Source organism: Nicotiana tomentosiformis, chromosome 2 (assembly GCF_000390325.3).
Source record: "Nicotiana tomentosiformis chromosome 2, ASM39032v3, whole genome shotgun sequence".
Taxonomy (NCBI): domain Eukaryota; kingdom Viridiplantae; phylum Streptophyta; class Magnoliopsida; order Solanales; family Solanaceae; genus Nicotiana; species Nicotiana tomentosiformis.
Genome location: NC_090813.1, coordinates 22241635 through 22258418, shown reverse-complemented (window position 1 = coordinate 22258418; position 16784 = coordinate 22241635). Strand labels below are relative to the sequence as shown.

General features: G+C 34.4%; 3 protein-coding genes across 3 annotated transcripts; all 3 read left to right on the top strand.

Annotated features, from left to right (window-relative positions):
* The first annotated feature begins 3439 nt into the window (after positions 1-3439).
* Positions 3440-3970, top strand: LOC138904471 (uncharacterized). Its single transcript, XM_070192969.1, has one exon. It carries the CDS (start codon positions 3440-3442, stop codon positions 3968-3970), a length of 531 nt encoding a protein of 176 aa, XP_070049070.1.
* A 2270-nt stretch (positions 3971-6240) lies between these two features.
* Positions 6241-7437, top strand: LOC138904470 (secreted RxLR effector protein 161-like). The gene is made up of 3 exons (XM_070192968.1): positions 6241-6410; positions 6575-6782; positions 7060-7437. Exons 1-3 carry the CDS (start codon positions 6241-6243, stop codon positions 7435-7437), a joined length of 756 nt encoding a protein of 251 aa, XP_070049069.1.
* An 8091-nt stretch (positions 7438-15528) lies between these two features.
* Positions 15529-16137, top strand: LOC138904469 (pectinesterase inhibitor 12-like). The gene has a single exon (XM_070192967.1). The coding sequence runs from the start codon at positions 15529-15531 to the stop codon at positions 16135-16137; it is 609 nt and encodes a 202-aa protein (XP_070049068.1).
* The last annotated feature ends 647 nt before the right edge of the window (positions 16138-16784 follow it).

Below are 16784 nucleotides of genomic sequence, written 5' to 3'. Positions count from 1 at the left end.
AAATATTTTTATTAAGGGATGTGCAAAAACCTTGAAAGACAAAGAATATAGACTATAGAGGGAGTATAAAAATACGTGGATTAAGCAAGAGCATACTGTCAAATAGATTAAACCAAAGTTAAATCAACGACTGACTTTTTAAAATTGAATCAGATACCCTAATTAGTTGAATTTTATATGTCATTCTCTCCAGATATCTACATATTATATAGTTGAGTCAATCTATGTGAAATCATATTACTCCTCTTTTAATTTTATTTATATTATTATTGATCTTACTTGAATTCTGAACTGAAATATAAGACCCTATAGGTTAATTTGAGTTTTAGACCCGATAGGTTTGAAATTAAAATCTCAAAATCATAGGTCTCGATTTCACACTCTTGTCAGTGTTTTCCGTTTCATTGTTTGACCGAAAAAAGAAGAAGCAGCAAATCATAAGTTCTCATATTAATTTCAACTACACCTTCCCGTAAAGGCCCAAAGATTGCAGTTGACATCTTAATATGTACAGCATTCATTACAGTGTCATCTACGAGATTATCATCCTTATTTATAGAGGAAAAAAGAGAGCAAAAGAAAAACGCCAAAAAATGAATTTTAATGTCAGATTGCTATAATCCGTATTCTTAAATTAACTAATATCTCAGCTGAAAAGAATAACAAACAAAACAAAAATTGACAAAAAAGGTCCCGGGGGGGGGGGGGGAGGGGAATAGAAAAATTTGATGGCCTAAGCCCTAAAGTATGATAAATTAAGAATAATCATTTCTGAACTACGTTTTCCTTAAACTTATATATTTTCGCATAAATATGGGGGAGGGGAATAGAAAAATTTGATGGCCTAAGCCCTAAAGTATGATAAATTAAGAATAATCATTTCTGAACTACGTTTTCCTTAAACTTATATATTTTCGCATAAATATCAAATTTCAAGAAATTGCCTCCATATTTCCAGCCCTTATTGTCAACTGCCATTGATTTTCCTAAGGATCATGCTTAGCATTACAGTAATGGTTGAGAGGACATTATTGATGGATTAAAAACTTTCCTATGAGCAAAATAATCTGAACCTAATGATATCAGCTTAAAGCTAAGATAGCCCGGTGCACCAAGTATCCCGCATTCACGCAGAGTTTCGGGAAGAACCGTACCCCAAGCCCCAAGAGGGTGTGATGTAGGCAGAGGCAGATCCAGGATTTAAATTTTATGTATTCAGATTCGCAATTCTACCACATCGCATCTAATTTAATGGGTTCAAAATTTATTATTTGTACATATTTAATGATTCTTTGGGCAAAAATACAGGGTATGAGCGAAAGCTATGGATTCAGTTGGACCCATAGCTTCTGTACTAGATACGCCTCTAAATACAAGCATTAGTGGCTGATTTCACATCTCGAACCAGTGACATATATCAGCTTAAAGCTAAACTTATCAAAGTAAGTTTGAAAGTTATATCCCTTTTGTTGACATAATAAACATTTCATAAACTTATTTCCTATCAAAAACCCTAACCATTCAGGCATAGAAAGGGCTATAGAGTATATTAGAAAAATGTAAGCCAAGTTTCAATAAATTTAGTTATTTAAGATCTAAAAAGTTTAAGCTCAACCGCTTATTATTAGAAATCTGTCAATTATGATTATTCATACATATATAAATGTTGTTTGAAAATACAATAGGGACATAGCTTAGCAAAATAAAAGTATGATGGACTGGAGTAGCACTATTATTATTTCTCAACTACACTTTTTATTAAAAATAAAAAGGCTAAAGTTTTTCGTATATTAATGAACAAAGAATTTCCTGACAATTTCCACCTCCTATTTTAATGATTGTCCCAATTCGAGAGATCATGCTCAGCATCGTACTAGTGGTAAATTTCCAGATGCACGTGAATACTATATATATATATATATATATATATATATATATATATATATATATATATATATATATATATAGCGACATATCTAATGAAATTCTAAATTATTATGAATGTATTAAATTGACTCCCTTTGCTTTGCATCCTGCTTCTGGATTTCATGGTGTTTTTATTTATCATATGATTGTTGTTGTGATACTAATATTGTCTTCTTTTTGTCCTTTTGTTTTCTTCTTTTTTTGAGCCGAGAGTGTTTCGGAAACAGCATCTCTACTCCTTCGGGGTAGGGGTAAGGACTGCGTACACACTACCCTCCCCAGACCCCATTAGTGAAATTTTACTGGGTTGTTGTTGTTGACCTCTTGTTTTGGGGTGTGGGGCAAACACGCTCCCAACTCTGCATTTATATATATTTTTATTTTCTTTGTTTTGTGGCATAAAATAATATTTTACCTAGTCAGACTTCAGACACATCAAACGAATAAACCAAATTAGTCACTGAGGTTACTATAAAAATTATAATATTACGAATTTGAATTTAGTGACCAAGTAATCACTATTTCGGTTTGGTTTTCCTCTTACACAACCAATTGAAGGTTTAATTCGACAAATTTGCAAGTTACATTCTGATAGATGAGTGAACAGAACAAGCTTATATTTCTTTCAATTGTTTATTTGGATATCTTCTAAGTCAAAAGATTTCTAAGACTTCATTTGCAATATTGGGCTAGGACTTTTAACGGGAGCCCATCTCCAGGCCAATAATATCTGATACCCGGCAGCCCACTTAGCTTTATTACAACTTTCATTTCTTATATTTTAGTCCATGTATTTTTTACTAATAGCTCATGTATATATAGTAGGAGAACTATCTAGAAAGAGATCAGATTCATTTTTGTATCTTCTGTACATTTTCCGATGAAATAAAGTCTCTCTTCCCTCTTTCTATTTTTTAGGGTTTTCTTCTGTAAAATCTTTTCTCACAGCTCGATTTCTTATACTAACATGGTATCAGAGTAAGGAATCGATGATCCTTGTTCTCCTCTTTCGACCGATGGTACCCTCATCGATTTCCATAGAAATTTTCTATTCCGTCGATCTCCATTTCTTCTCGCGTTTTGATGTGGAGATTTGGGCTACAGTGTTTTCTAGCTGTGCATTGCAGCCATTTTGAACTTTTCACGGTGATTTCTGGTGTTTTCCTTTGAAGCTCTCCGGTACTTGTTCATTCTCACTAATTTCAGCGGTTAACTCTGTCTCAAGGCCTTACCTTCTTTAGGATGCAAAGAAGGACATTAACATTCTCCTTAATCCTGCTGCATATTAATGAAAATCGAGTATTTTTTTTTTGTATCAGTTTTAGGAATTTTACAATTCTAGGGTTTAATCATGGGAAGTCCAGATGTTAGTTCTTCTTCTATGTTAGATGGTTTTGATGACTTTACTATACATTCATCTCACCCATTCTATGTACATCCATCTGATAGTCCTGGTGCACACTAAGTATCTCCACCTTTCGATGGGAATGGTTTCGTTATTTGACACAAAAATATGCTTACTGCTCTGTCTGCTAAGAACAAACTAGGGCTCATAACTGAAAAAATTACTAAACCTCAAATTGACTCTCCTTATTACTCCTTCTGGAAAAGATGCAATGACATGGTAATTGCATGGATAACAAATTCATTATCTAAAAATATAGCAAACAATGTCATGGGGTTTGATACTGCTAAAGACATTTGGGATGATATTAATGAAAGATTTGGTACATCAAATGGTTCAAAATATATTAATATACAAAGGCAAATCAATGCTGCTTCCCAAGGTCCTTTAGATATTGCCACTTCCTTTACAAAATTGAGGGGCCTTTTGGATGAACTTAGTACTGCCTATGTAGGACTAGTGTGTACTTGTGGAGCCTTACCAAAATTCATTGAACAACAGAAAATATACCAATTTCTTAGTGGTTTAAATGAGTCATATCCCACTTGCAAGAGTAATATTCTGATGATGTCATCTCTTCCATCCCTAAGAAAAGCCTATTCTATACTTCAACATGATGAAAAGCAAAAGGAGACTTGAGCTCCTATCTCCAGCTTCTCAAATGAGTCAGCCTCATTCAATGCTTCTAGCAGCCCTGTTCAGGCACCTGCTAGATCTTTTACTCAAAGGTTCTAGTTTGAACAAAAGAGAGGCTCAGGTTCTTCCTCTCAATTGTCTTGCAAATACTGCAAAACGACTGGTCATACTATTGAGAAGTGTTACAAACTTCATGGAGTTTCCCCTGACTTCAAGTTCACCAAAGGCAAAAGGTCTGCTGCTTGTGTGCAATCTGAAGGTCATTTTCATCATCATAATCACATTGATGAACAACCTTATGAGACCACTGGTCATGGCTTCAGCAAGGAGCAATATGACCATCTCATGACCCCTTTTCAACAGTTGAATCATCCTCCTATCATACATCCTGAAACTCCTGGTTCAGAAAACATTGGTTTTGCTCACTTTGCAGGTGTGTTTAATCATCCTGAAGTACATTCTGCTGCTTTTCATGCATGTGTAGTTTCAAACTTAGGTTCAAATTCTTAGATTCTAGATTCAGGTGCTACCAACCACATGACACCACACAAATACCTTTTAATCAACTTAATACTACTCACTACTCTTTTCTTAATAACTCTTCCTAATGGATATAAAGTGAAAGTCATATCTACTGGATCTATACAACTCAGGCCAGATATGATTTTACATAATGTTCTGTTAGTTCCTTCTTTTTATTTCAATCTCATATATATTCACAAACTCCTTGTTCAATTCAGACGCATTGCAACTCTTACCATTTTTGCCTGCATTTTACAGGGCCCTTTTCTGAGGAGGCCACTATAAATTGGTAAAGCTGCAAATGGGTTGTACTTCTTGCATCTTGCCATGACTTCATCTACTATGCCTGTTGTTTCTCTTCCTATCATTGTTTCTAATTCTATTCAATGCAATAATTCTAGTGCATCTTATAATGTTCAATCTACTCCTGCTAATGTTTCTTTTACCCGTTGTACTAGTACTTCTTCTGATATTAATAAAAATGATGTGATTTGGCATCAAAGATTGGGACACATTCCTTTTAATAGAATAAAATTTATCTCTTTTTTATCTGGTAATATTTCATCTAAACAAATATTTTTTTGTGATGTTTGCCCAATGGCAAGACAACAGAGATTGCCATTCTCTGATAGCTCTATTCACTCCTCTACTCCTTTCCAGCTTGTTCATATTGATATCTGGGGTCCATACAATACTCAGACCTATAATGGGTTCAGGTATTTTTTGACCTTGGTGGATGACTTCTCCAGAGTCACTTGGACTCATCTATTGTCATGCAAGAGCAATGCTCTTTCTGTGCTTAAGGCTTTTCATGCAATGGTGAAAGTTCATTTTCACTCAACTGTCCAGTCTTTTAGGTCTGATAATGCTTATGAGCTAGGCTCTAGCTTTGAAGCCCAACAATGTTTTTCTGCCAATGGCATTCTCCATCAAACTAGTATCCCTCACACTCCTTAACAAAATGGAGTAGTTGAAAGAAAACACAAACACCTATTGAAAGTATCTAGGGCTCTTTTGTATCAATCTAAACTTTCCCTCAAGTATTGGGGTGACTATGTTCTCACAACCACTTATTTGATCAATAGATTACCTTCCACTGTCCTTCATAACATTTCCCTCTTTCAAAAACTACATGGCTATCCCCCTTCTTTTGATCATTTGAGGTCTTTTGGGTGCCTTTGCTATGCTACTAGCCCCAAGCATGGCAGGGATAAATTCAAACCTAGAGCCATCTCTTGTGTGTTTTTGAGATACACCTGTGGGAAGAAGGGTTATAAGCTTCTTAATCTTTTTACCCATTCTGTATTCTTTTCTAGGGATGTGTTTTTTCATGAACACATTTTTCCTTACCATCTTCCTCCTTCCTCTTCTTTCCCTTATCCTCCCACTAATTTTGTTGATTCTGATATTCCTCATATTGCCTCTCCTCCTCCAGCACCTTGTACCTCTTCTCCCTTGATTCCTCCTACAAATACTTCTACACCAACCTCTCCTTCTCCTCCACCTTCCTCTTCTGGTTCTCCCCACCCCTTTCACTTCTGGTCCTCCCCCCTCCTCCTCTTCCTGATCTCAGGAGATCAGGCAGAGTTGTTAACCCACCAGCCTACCTATCAGATTTTGTCTGCTCCTCTGTTTTTCCATCATCTTCCCCACATGTCTCCCTGAACCACAAGGTTTCTACCTTTAATTTGCACATGCTTGAGCCTCAATATTACCAGCAGGCTGCATTTAATCCTGCTTGGTAAGAGGCCATGCTAAAGGAATTCCATGCTCTTGAGGCAAATCATACATGGGACATTGTCCCTCTACCTTCTCATAAGAAATCCATTCCCTGCAAGTGGGTATATAAGATTAAGCAGAGGTCTGATGGCTCCATTGAGAGATACAATGTGCCTCCTTTCTTTGGCAGTCAAGAGATATTGTACTGTTTTTCAGCTTGATGTCAATAATGCCTTCCTTCATAGGGATCTCCATGAGGAAGTGTATATGAGGATCCCCCCTCATCTTCAAATCTCTTCCTCTTCTTCTTCTACTGCTTCTCATTTGGTTTGCAAACTCAGGAAGTCCTTATATGGTCTTAAGCAGGCTTCCTAAACTGTCTGATGCCTTGCTCTCCAAAGGCTACATTGCCAGCAAGAATGATTACTCCTTATTCACCAAGTCTTCTGGTGCTTTTTTGGTCATCCTTGTGGTTTATGTTGATGACATTCTTCTTGCTGGTTCTGATATTGCTGAAATGACTGCTTTAAAACAACTTTTGGATGATCAATTTAAGATCAAAAACCTTGGTTTGGTTCATTATTTTTTGTGCCTTAAAGTTTCATCCCATTCTGATGGTTTTATTTTGCATCAACACAAGTATACTTCAGACTTGTTGGAGGAATTCAAGTGCTCTCATCTTTCTCCTCTTTCCACCCCTTTGGACCCTTCTATTTTAGTTGACTGTTGACATGGGTGGCTTTCTCCCAGACCTTAGTCTTTACAGAAGACTAGTTGGCAAGCTGAACTTCTTGTAATATACCCGGCCTGATATTGCTTATTCTGTTCAGCATTTGAGTCAATTTCTACAGATTCCCAGGGTCCCTCATATGTTAGCTGCCCTGCATGTCTTGAGATACCTTATGTCTGTACCAACTCAGGGGATTCTGTTATCCAATGCATCTGATCTATCTCTTGTTACTTTTTCTGATTCTGACTGGGTCACTTGTGCTTTCTCAAGGAGGTCTGTCACTGATTTTTTTATTACTCTTGATGGCTGCCCCATTTCTTGGAAGAGCAAGAAACAGCCTACTATTTCACTTTCCTCTGCTGAAGCAGAGTATAGGGCTTTGAGAAAGGTCGTGGCTGAAGTGTCTTGGCTTGTTCGACTTCTTGGTGATCTTGGACTTTCTATTGCTGCCTCTGTACCTGTGTTTTGTGACAGCCAGGCTTGCTTTACATATTGCTAAGAACTCCGTATTTCACGAGCGCACAAAGCACATTGAAGTGGATTGCCATTATGTCCGCGATTGTCGCTCTTCTAGGTTGATTTCACTTCAGTTTGTTCATAGTTCTGATGAGTTGGCAGACATTATAACTAAGGCCTTGCATGGTCCCCTTCATCATTCTATCTTGGGCAAGCTAGGAGTGTTTTCACCCTCCAGCTTGGGAGGGGGGGGGGAGGGGTGTTAACAGGAGCCCATCTCCAAGCCCAATAATAGCTGATACCCGGCAGCCAACTTAGCTTTATTACAACTTTTATTTCTTACATTTTAGTCCATTTTTTTACTAATAGCTCATGTATATATAATAGGAGAACTATCTAGAAAGAGATCAGATTCATTTTTGTATCTTCTGTATATTTTTCAATGAAATAAAATCTCCCTTCCCTCTTTCTATTTTCTAGGGTTTTCTTCTGTAAAATCCTTTTTCACGGCTCGATTTCTTACACTAACAAGGACGGCTTCCATTTACTGTCCAGTTGATTACATTTCATAGCTTGGTATAAGATAATGGTTTCGATTAAGAAAAATTAAACAGAAATGAAAATAAAGAGTATAAAGCAATGAAAATGAACACATGTTTAATAATATCCATACAAAATTCAGGAATACATTGAATAAATTTTAATTTATTATGTCAAATTAAAATTGAGTCTCTTTGCGTAAGCACATTGTTTATTTATCTACATACTTGATTATAAGCCAAAACTGACAAAATTAAAGCAACTAATTGTTCACTCTCAACCAATCACTTTTCAGCTTATAAGTATTTTAAGTTAATTTGATCAAACTTTTTACCATTTTATTCCTTTTTTTTTTCAAGACTGAAAATACCTTTCCGAAAACAAAACTCAAACTGTGCTCCATCCATTGGTCCTTTTTCATGTCAAAGTACTTTTAAATTAATATTCTTTTAATAGATTAAGAGCATCTAAGTTATTTTAACAAAGAACAACACTTTTTAACCGAGCACAAAAACCCTTACGATTAGTTTTATCTATTACTTGTACCTGCGCGTTGCGCGGAGAATATTAAATATAATTTTTTATAAGAAATATTACTTGAGAAATACGGTAGACTAAGGAGCTTGTAAATGTTATTATTTTATGAACATGTAAATGTACTGGATATTCATGCATTCGAGTCATAAGGAAACACATTGTCATGACCCAAAATCCCACCACAGGCGTCGTGATGGCACCTAGTCTCTAAGACTAGGTAAGCCGATTTCTATTATATTTTGAAGCCATTTTTTTAATTAAATAAGTAACCAAAACTAACTGCAAAATAAATATGAATATACAACCTCCCAAGACTGGTAGTACTGAGACACGAACTCTAACTGAATACGTGGAATGATCACGAGGACCGAATATACAAATACTGTTTGATTAGAAATTAATAGTACAATGAAATGAAAAGACTCCAAGGGACTGCGACGACCAAGCAGCTCTACCTTGAATCCTTTTGGTCCCGCTTTAACCCTGCTCAAGTCCGATATCTCCAATACCTAGCTCTGCGCAAAAATGTGCAGAAGTGTAGTATGAGTACACCACGGTCGGTGCCCAGTAAGTATCAAGACTAATCTCAGTGGAGTAGAGACGAGGTACAGTCAAGACACTCACTAGTCTAGTAGCCTGTGCAATATAATATACAAGATAGTAGGAAACAGATAACAATAAGGACATCATAAAACAACCAGTGATATGCACAACAAGACAACAAAACACCATTTAATATCGCTCAACAAATAATAAATACAAGTACGCCCAATTAAATTAAATTCTTCAAATAAATGCCCTTCACATATAATTCTACTAAATAACTCTCTTTCAAATATAATTTTTCTCAAATGAATATCTTTCAAATATAATTCTTTCTAAGTAAAAATTCTTCCAAATAAATATTTTGAATATAATTCTTCAATTAAAAAGTCACCATGTGACACCTCATTTCATAATCATAAAAATACGGGTCTCAGCCCATTTTCATATTTTTTATAAATACGGGTCTCAGCCCATTTTGCATATATCCAGGACACTTCGTGCCCATAATTAAATCATCATATTTTTTCGACACCTCGTGCTCTCATTTCATATCACAACTGCACGGACAATTCACATGCCAATATTCTCAATGTATATAAGATCCACATGATCAATTTATTTCCACTAAAGTAAGTTTAGAATTTTTAAATCAAGTAAGAAATCAACAAAGAATTGAATTTATTTTTTTTGAAATTATTTGGGTAAAGAAAATAACATTGCACTTAAATTAAAATATCATATAAACTACTGATTTGGTTGTAAAACTATTTAATTTAAAATATAATAATAATTTCTTTTATTTAAATTAACTCAATCATCGAAAATCAGTAAGAAAAATCAGAAATATACTTCTTCAAAGTCTCGTGCTAAAAAGCCAAAGTCAGCACAATACAACTAGGAGCACAAAACACATAATAATAAAGTCAACTAGTACATCACGGAAGAAGACAAGAATTTACATATTAAATGAAACAAAATCACCCAAGGCAAGAACATAAATAAAGAAATATTAACAGGGCACTCTCGAGATACCGCCTCGTAGTCCCAAATCATAAATAAATTCACAATATCTCATTTTCTTATATCACCGCGGGAGCCTTCAAATTTAATTTTAAAGAAATCATTTTTCCCGAAATAGTATCCCGTATTTTAGCCATCCTTATCACACCGCATGACTTCTAGTAGTTTCTCTACTAGCCACACGTTTTAAGCCACCCTTATCTCACCGTATGCGTTTCAACACCTTGACCTTATATCACCGCATGACTTCTAGTAGTTCCCCTACTAGCCACACGTTTCAAGCCACCCTTATCTCACTGCATGCGTATCAATATCACAATATTTCACAAATCGCACCTCAAGTGCCCAAATATCACAGCGTAATACAACTTGCACCTCAAGTGACCAAATATTATAATATTTCACAAATTGCACATCAAGTGCTCAAATCTTACAACATATCACAAATTGCACGTCAAGTGCTCAAATCTTACAACATATCACAAATTGCACATCAAGTGCCCAAATATTACAACTTGCCATAGAAATCAACAATACATTATTTTTCATAAGGAACCCATGGCTCGACCATAATGTGCACAAAATCTTAACAAAAATATCCGGAAGTGAACAACTCAACAAAATAATATTTCACATAAAATCAAGGTGGCAATCACACCAGATCTTCGTATAAAATAATTTCAATAAACAAGGATCTAAGCATGACAAATAGAGGATTTAATAAGTGTCAATAATTTTTAATTTAATACATAAGGGCGTCTAAGGATTTTAATCAACGAAATTTGCACATATAAACCAAGTACGTACTCGTCACCTCACGTATATGGTTTTCAATTACACAATTTGCACATAATACTCAATGCCTAAGGGGTATTTTTCCCACTCGAGGTTAAGCAAGACACTTACCTTTTTGAAGTTATGCCGATATTCCAAAATCGCTTTCTTGCTTGAATTGACCTCCGAACCGCTCAAATCTATCCAAATTAATTGTATAACTTCATTAAAATTCATCGAAAATAATTTCGGATAATAATATATCAACTTAAAAATTTATTCCAAAAAGTCAACAAAAGTCAACGCGGGGCCCGCCCCTCGGAACCAGCCATAATTTTCATGAAATCCAAAAACTCATTCCGATACGAGTTCAACCATACCAATTTTATTGAATTCCAATAACAACTCGACCTCCAAATCTTAAATTTTCGTTTTTGGAAAATTTTACAAAAATCTTGATTTCTTCCATTAAAATCTGAATTAAACGATGAATATAATCATAGATTCATGAAATATAAACATTTTAGGATATATAACACTTACCTCAATCCATATGGTGAAAATCGCCTAAAATATTGCTTCAATCCGAGCTTCATAGCTCCAAATATGTTAAAAATGGCTGAAATATAGCTACTGCCCAGATATTTACTCTTCGCGATCGCGAAACACAAAATTTTTCAGCCCCAAAATTGCTCTTCGTGATCGCGGAAAACCAATCGCGATCGTGAAGAACAAACTCCCCAACTTTTCCAGACAGCCTTTAGTATAATGGTCATAACTTTTTGTACAATACTCCAAATAATAAATGGTTTAACTTTCTGAAAACTAGACTCCAAGGAATATAACTTTAATTAGTTGCTCATCTCCCAATTCCTTATAGATTTCGATATATAAGCTTCCAAAATCAGCCATATGCAATAGAGATTTTCAAACTCTTTCCGGACAGCCTATAGTTTATCCAACATAACCTTTCGTACACACCTCTAAATAACAAATAGTTTACCTTTCTGAAAACTAGATACAAAGAGCTACAACTTTTATTTTTGGATCATCTCCAAATTCCTTATAGATTGCGAGATATGAGCTTCCAAAGTCGGGTACGTGCGACATGAGTTTCCTCTACGCGATCCCGAAAAGTCTTCCGCGATCGCGATTCACAGTGTCGAAACAGCAAAATTGCTCTTCGCGATCGCGACCGTTTGTCCGTGATCACGATGCATACCTCTGTAGCCAAAAATCAGTAACTAAAAATGGTCTAGAAATAGTCTGAAATCACCCCGAAACTCACCCGAGCCGCTCGGTACCCCGTCCGAGCATACCAGCAAGTCTCAAAACATATTGCGGACTTAGTCGAAACCTCAAATCACATCAAACAACGCTAAAACCACGAATCATACTCCAATTCAAGCTTAATGAAATTAAGAAATTTTAACTTCTACATTCGACGTCGAAACCTATCAAATCAAATTCGATTGACCTCAAATTTTGCACACAAGTCATAAATGACATAACGGACGTATGAAAATTTTCAGAACTGGATTCCGAACCCGATATCAAAAAGTCAACTCCCCGGTCAAACTTCCAACTTAAACTTCCTATTTTCGCCATTCCAAGCCTAATTCCACTACGGACTTCAAATAATTTTTCGGACACACTCCTAAGTCCAAAATCACCATACGAAGTTATTGAATTCATCAGAATTCGAATCCGAGGTCGTTTACACATAAGTCAAATCTCCGGTCAACTCTATTCATTTAAACTTCCAAGAATGAGAATTATTTTTTTAATTAAATTCCGAATCTTTCGAAAATCAAACTCGATCACACTCGCGGGTCATAATACATATTACGAAACTGCTCGAGACCTTAAGTCTGAACGGGGCATTAATTCTTAAAACGACAAGTCGGGTCATTACACACATGTACCCATTAGAAAACAGCTAGTGAGGAAAACATTTATAAAAAAAATTGCATTCTTAGATGATTGACCATATTCTCATTCTCAGATGGAATAGATCTTTGAAGGCCAGCCAGAAGAATAAGTTCTTTGTTAACAAATTCAATGTATGAGATGTACTTTTCTTTCTGGTCTAGATAGGTACTAGGCTGCAGAAAAATAGAGAAGAAGACTTTATAAGTTTTGTTACGCATAAGAAAAATGATACAATCAAATACTCCTTTGTTTCAATTTATGTGAACCTATTTCCTTTTTAGTTTGTGCCAAAAAGAATGACATCTTTCCTTATTTAGAAACAATTTACCTTTATGTAATGATTTATAGCCACACAAAATATATGTGCCTCATTTTACACCACAAGTTCAAAAATCTTCTCTCTTTTCTTAAACTTCATGCCCAGTCAAATGAGTTCACATAAATTGAGACGGAGGGAGTATAAGATTAGAAGAAGACTTTAGTCTAATCCACTCTACTAGAAGTAGTTATAATTTGAAATTGAAGCTAAACACTTTCACATCTATTGCAAATAATTTATCTTTTTATTTAAATTCAAATTTTTTGTTATCCAAATTCAAATTTACAAGGATTCCATATATAATTTTTATTAACTTTGTCATAAGGTTTAAAAGGATCCCCCCCCCCCCCCCCACACACACACATGTGTGTGTGTGTATATATATATATATATATATATATACCACAACTGCTCAATGATCATCTGGAATATTAAGTTGAAACTTTACCTTTTATAGGCATAACTGTAAATATTATAAAATTCATTTTGCCTTTAAAAATATTTCATGTGTACAAAATCGGAATGGTATTCTCCAGTATTTTACTCTACATAAAGAAACAAAGAAGAAGAAATAGAGGAAAACACAAAAGAAAAATGTGAAAAGAGAAGGAACAGTTACCAAAAAAAAAAGAGATAAGAAAGATGAAGACTTCAATAGTAAAACATAATTTACAATTCCATATTTGGATACTCATCACTTTCTTATAATCACGACCAAACAAAAAGAAGAAGATAAGTAAGGGAAAAAGGGATTTGAGAAATGAAAATCATAAGAAATTTGCTAAATTAGTGAATATTTTTACTGCCACAAATCAACAATATCCAACCTTAATTTACTTGTCTTTTAGCTCCAAGTTCTCTTCTAACCACGACATGCTATCCAAACACAAATGTAGCACATTCAGATTTTGGATTAAGCAACCAATCACTAACCAAGTTGCAATAAAAAAAATTCTGTGGGTTCACTTTGTAGTCTCCAAGTAACAGAGAACGGAACGTCTAACATTTACACTTTCCAAAGCAACCGTTACAATTACTATGAAGATAAAGTAAAAAAACAAATTACAAGCAATAGGGAATAAGAAGTTTATGTGAAAGAACAATTATGATGCAAACGGGAAAAATCAATATAACTATAGAAGCCCCAAGATGGAAAAGTTGGAAAAGAAAGCTTAGCTTCAGAGCGTCTTCATTGTAAATTTCTTCTCCTTTGTTGATTTTTTTTCTGCCTTGAGTGCCATTGTAATTGAAACCTGGGACGTTTGGAATTGAAAACTTATGCATTTAGTTGAAACGGCAAGTGAAGAGTAGTTATACCTAATAATATAGATATAGATAAATAAAGTTATACCTAATAATATTTTTGAATTGAGGAGTAGTTATTATCGTTAAAACATTCTCAATTATGAATATTAGTAATACTATTGGGTAAATCATTTTAACTCACAAATTCAGAATCTACACATTTTGTGTGCAAAAACATATCTGAGTATGTAATTCATCAAGGCAAATATTTTTTTGCTCTTGGTATGCAGTTTCAACAAATTATAAACTGACCAAATTTCTATATAAATTCATCAAATTACATTGATACAGTAGTTATATGGTTACGTATTTATTAGATATCTAAATCTTATTATGCATATTTAGTTACACATTTCAAAGCACCCATGGCATCATCTCTCAGACAACGCTGTTCCAATCAAGAAAAGGCCCCCTAAGGATTAAAAAAAAATTGTAAGTTTTCCTAACTTGGTTATCTGATGATACTATATAGGAAATGTTGACCAAATGACTTTTTAATTTGAGGTTAGGATAATTAATTTAAAAAACTGAACGTGAGATTTAATCTTGATGTTAAATGAATAGGAAGGTTTAAACTTTTGAACTTGTTTTTTATTTTAAATTATTTTTTGAACCTTCAAATTTGTAGGAGGTTTGTCCTAAAATTTGACACTTCTAGAATTTTGGTTTTGACACTTGTCATTATATCCTTGCTTTGCCTCTCCTATTATATACAGAAGATATTTCTATTCACACACTTAATTGTTTATTTATAAAATTAATTTCAGAATTTCTCTCCAATCACATCACTTCATGAAATTAATTTTAGCACTTAAAAATACTAGATGCTTATGGTACTATTCATCAACTAACCTAAACAAGTTGGGTAAACTTTCTTGTATTGTTAATCATGTGAGATCTCCTTCCCATTTTTGGCGTGATTCTCTACCAATTATCTCGTCCACAAACAAAGTAATGACTATTATCTTTCCTAACTAAAGGTAATTTAGCCACGTGCATTCTTGATTTTTTAAAGGTAAAAAAGGAAAATCACTAAATTATAGATTCATAATTAAGATGCCTCACCAAAAAAATTGAATTGCCTTAGCAGGCATATATCCATATAAAGATATCAAGCAATAACACATAATGCATTCTTGATTTTTTTTTCTTTTACCAACAATGACTTGTTCAAACAATGTTTTACTACTTCTTATTGCTCTCTATATTCCATCTCTCTTTCTTTTGAATTCACAAGCCAATGCAGAAACGTTGAGTCCATCATCTTCAGATATATTAGAAACGGCATGCTTTACAACTAAAGATATACGAGATTGGAATTACACCTTATGTTTGAATATTCTAAGGTCCAGCCCTAAAGTTATTTCAGCTCCAAATGGTGAAAACTTAACACTAGAAATCATTGATTTGGGACTAAAAAACGCCAGCAAAATCCATGACTACATATCCAAAAGAGTTAACGACACCCAAAATATTGATCTAAAATCAGCTTTGAACGAATGTCTTTCGTACTATAGTGATGCTATTCACTCAATGTCAATTGCTTTTGGTGAAATTCAACAAGTTGGAGAATATTATGATGGGAGAGATGATCTTATTGATTCTCTTACTGGAGCTCAAGAATGTGAATCTTGTGTCTCTAATTACAATAATATTACTGATAAACCAGTTTGTTCAGATGGGATTAAATTGTTTAAGTATTTTAGTGTACCAACAATAAAGATTCTTGAAATGCTTATGTCACATACTTACCCTCCCTCTTCATTATAGGAATAAAATTCTCTGCCAACAAAATAAGTACTACTTGTTTCTTTTTGTAGCTCCATTTCGAAAAGATTGTAATATTTTACTACTTAAGAGCTAAATAATAAATTCATCTCTTTTATTAGCACTTGTTCATTAGTATTATATTTCTTCGTGAGAAATTTTAAATACAGGTGTTCTATTCATTAATTTAGTTAATAAGTTGGAGCAGAAAACCTAATAAGTTGGAGCAGAAAACCTAAATTGTTTAGAATTCAATATTTGCTACAATGTTGATAAAATGTATGAGTCCACAAAACTGTATAGAGATCTGGTCCTATAACAGTTCCCACAGAACTAGCTAATCTAACAGTAAGTAAATGACACGAGAGATTTTTACGTGAAAAAATCCCTGCTCAAGGGGATAAAAAACCACGACCTCACTACTAGAAACACATGGTTTTCCCACAGCGAAATCAGTGAAAAACTGGTGGAAAAATCGAGTTTTCACACCGTACTCCCACTGAAACGGATCACCAGGAAAACGCTTGGTCGAAAATATCTTCCCAGAGAAGAGGTGGGAAATTTCCCACAGTTTTTCCAGCTAATATTTAATAGAAAAAATAATAAAGTTTTCCATCAACAATCAGTTAGAAATATTATTAGTAATTTTT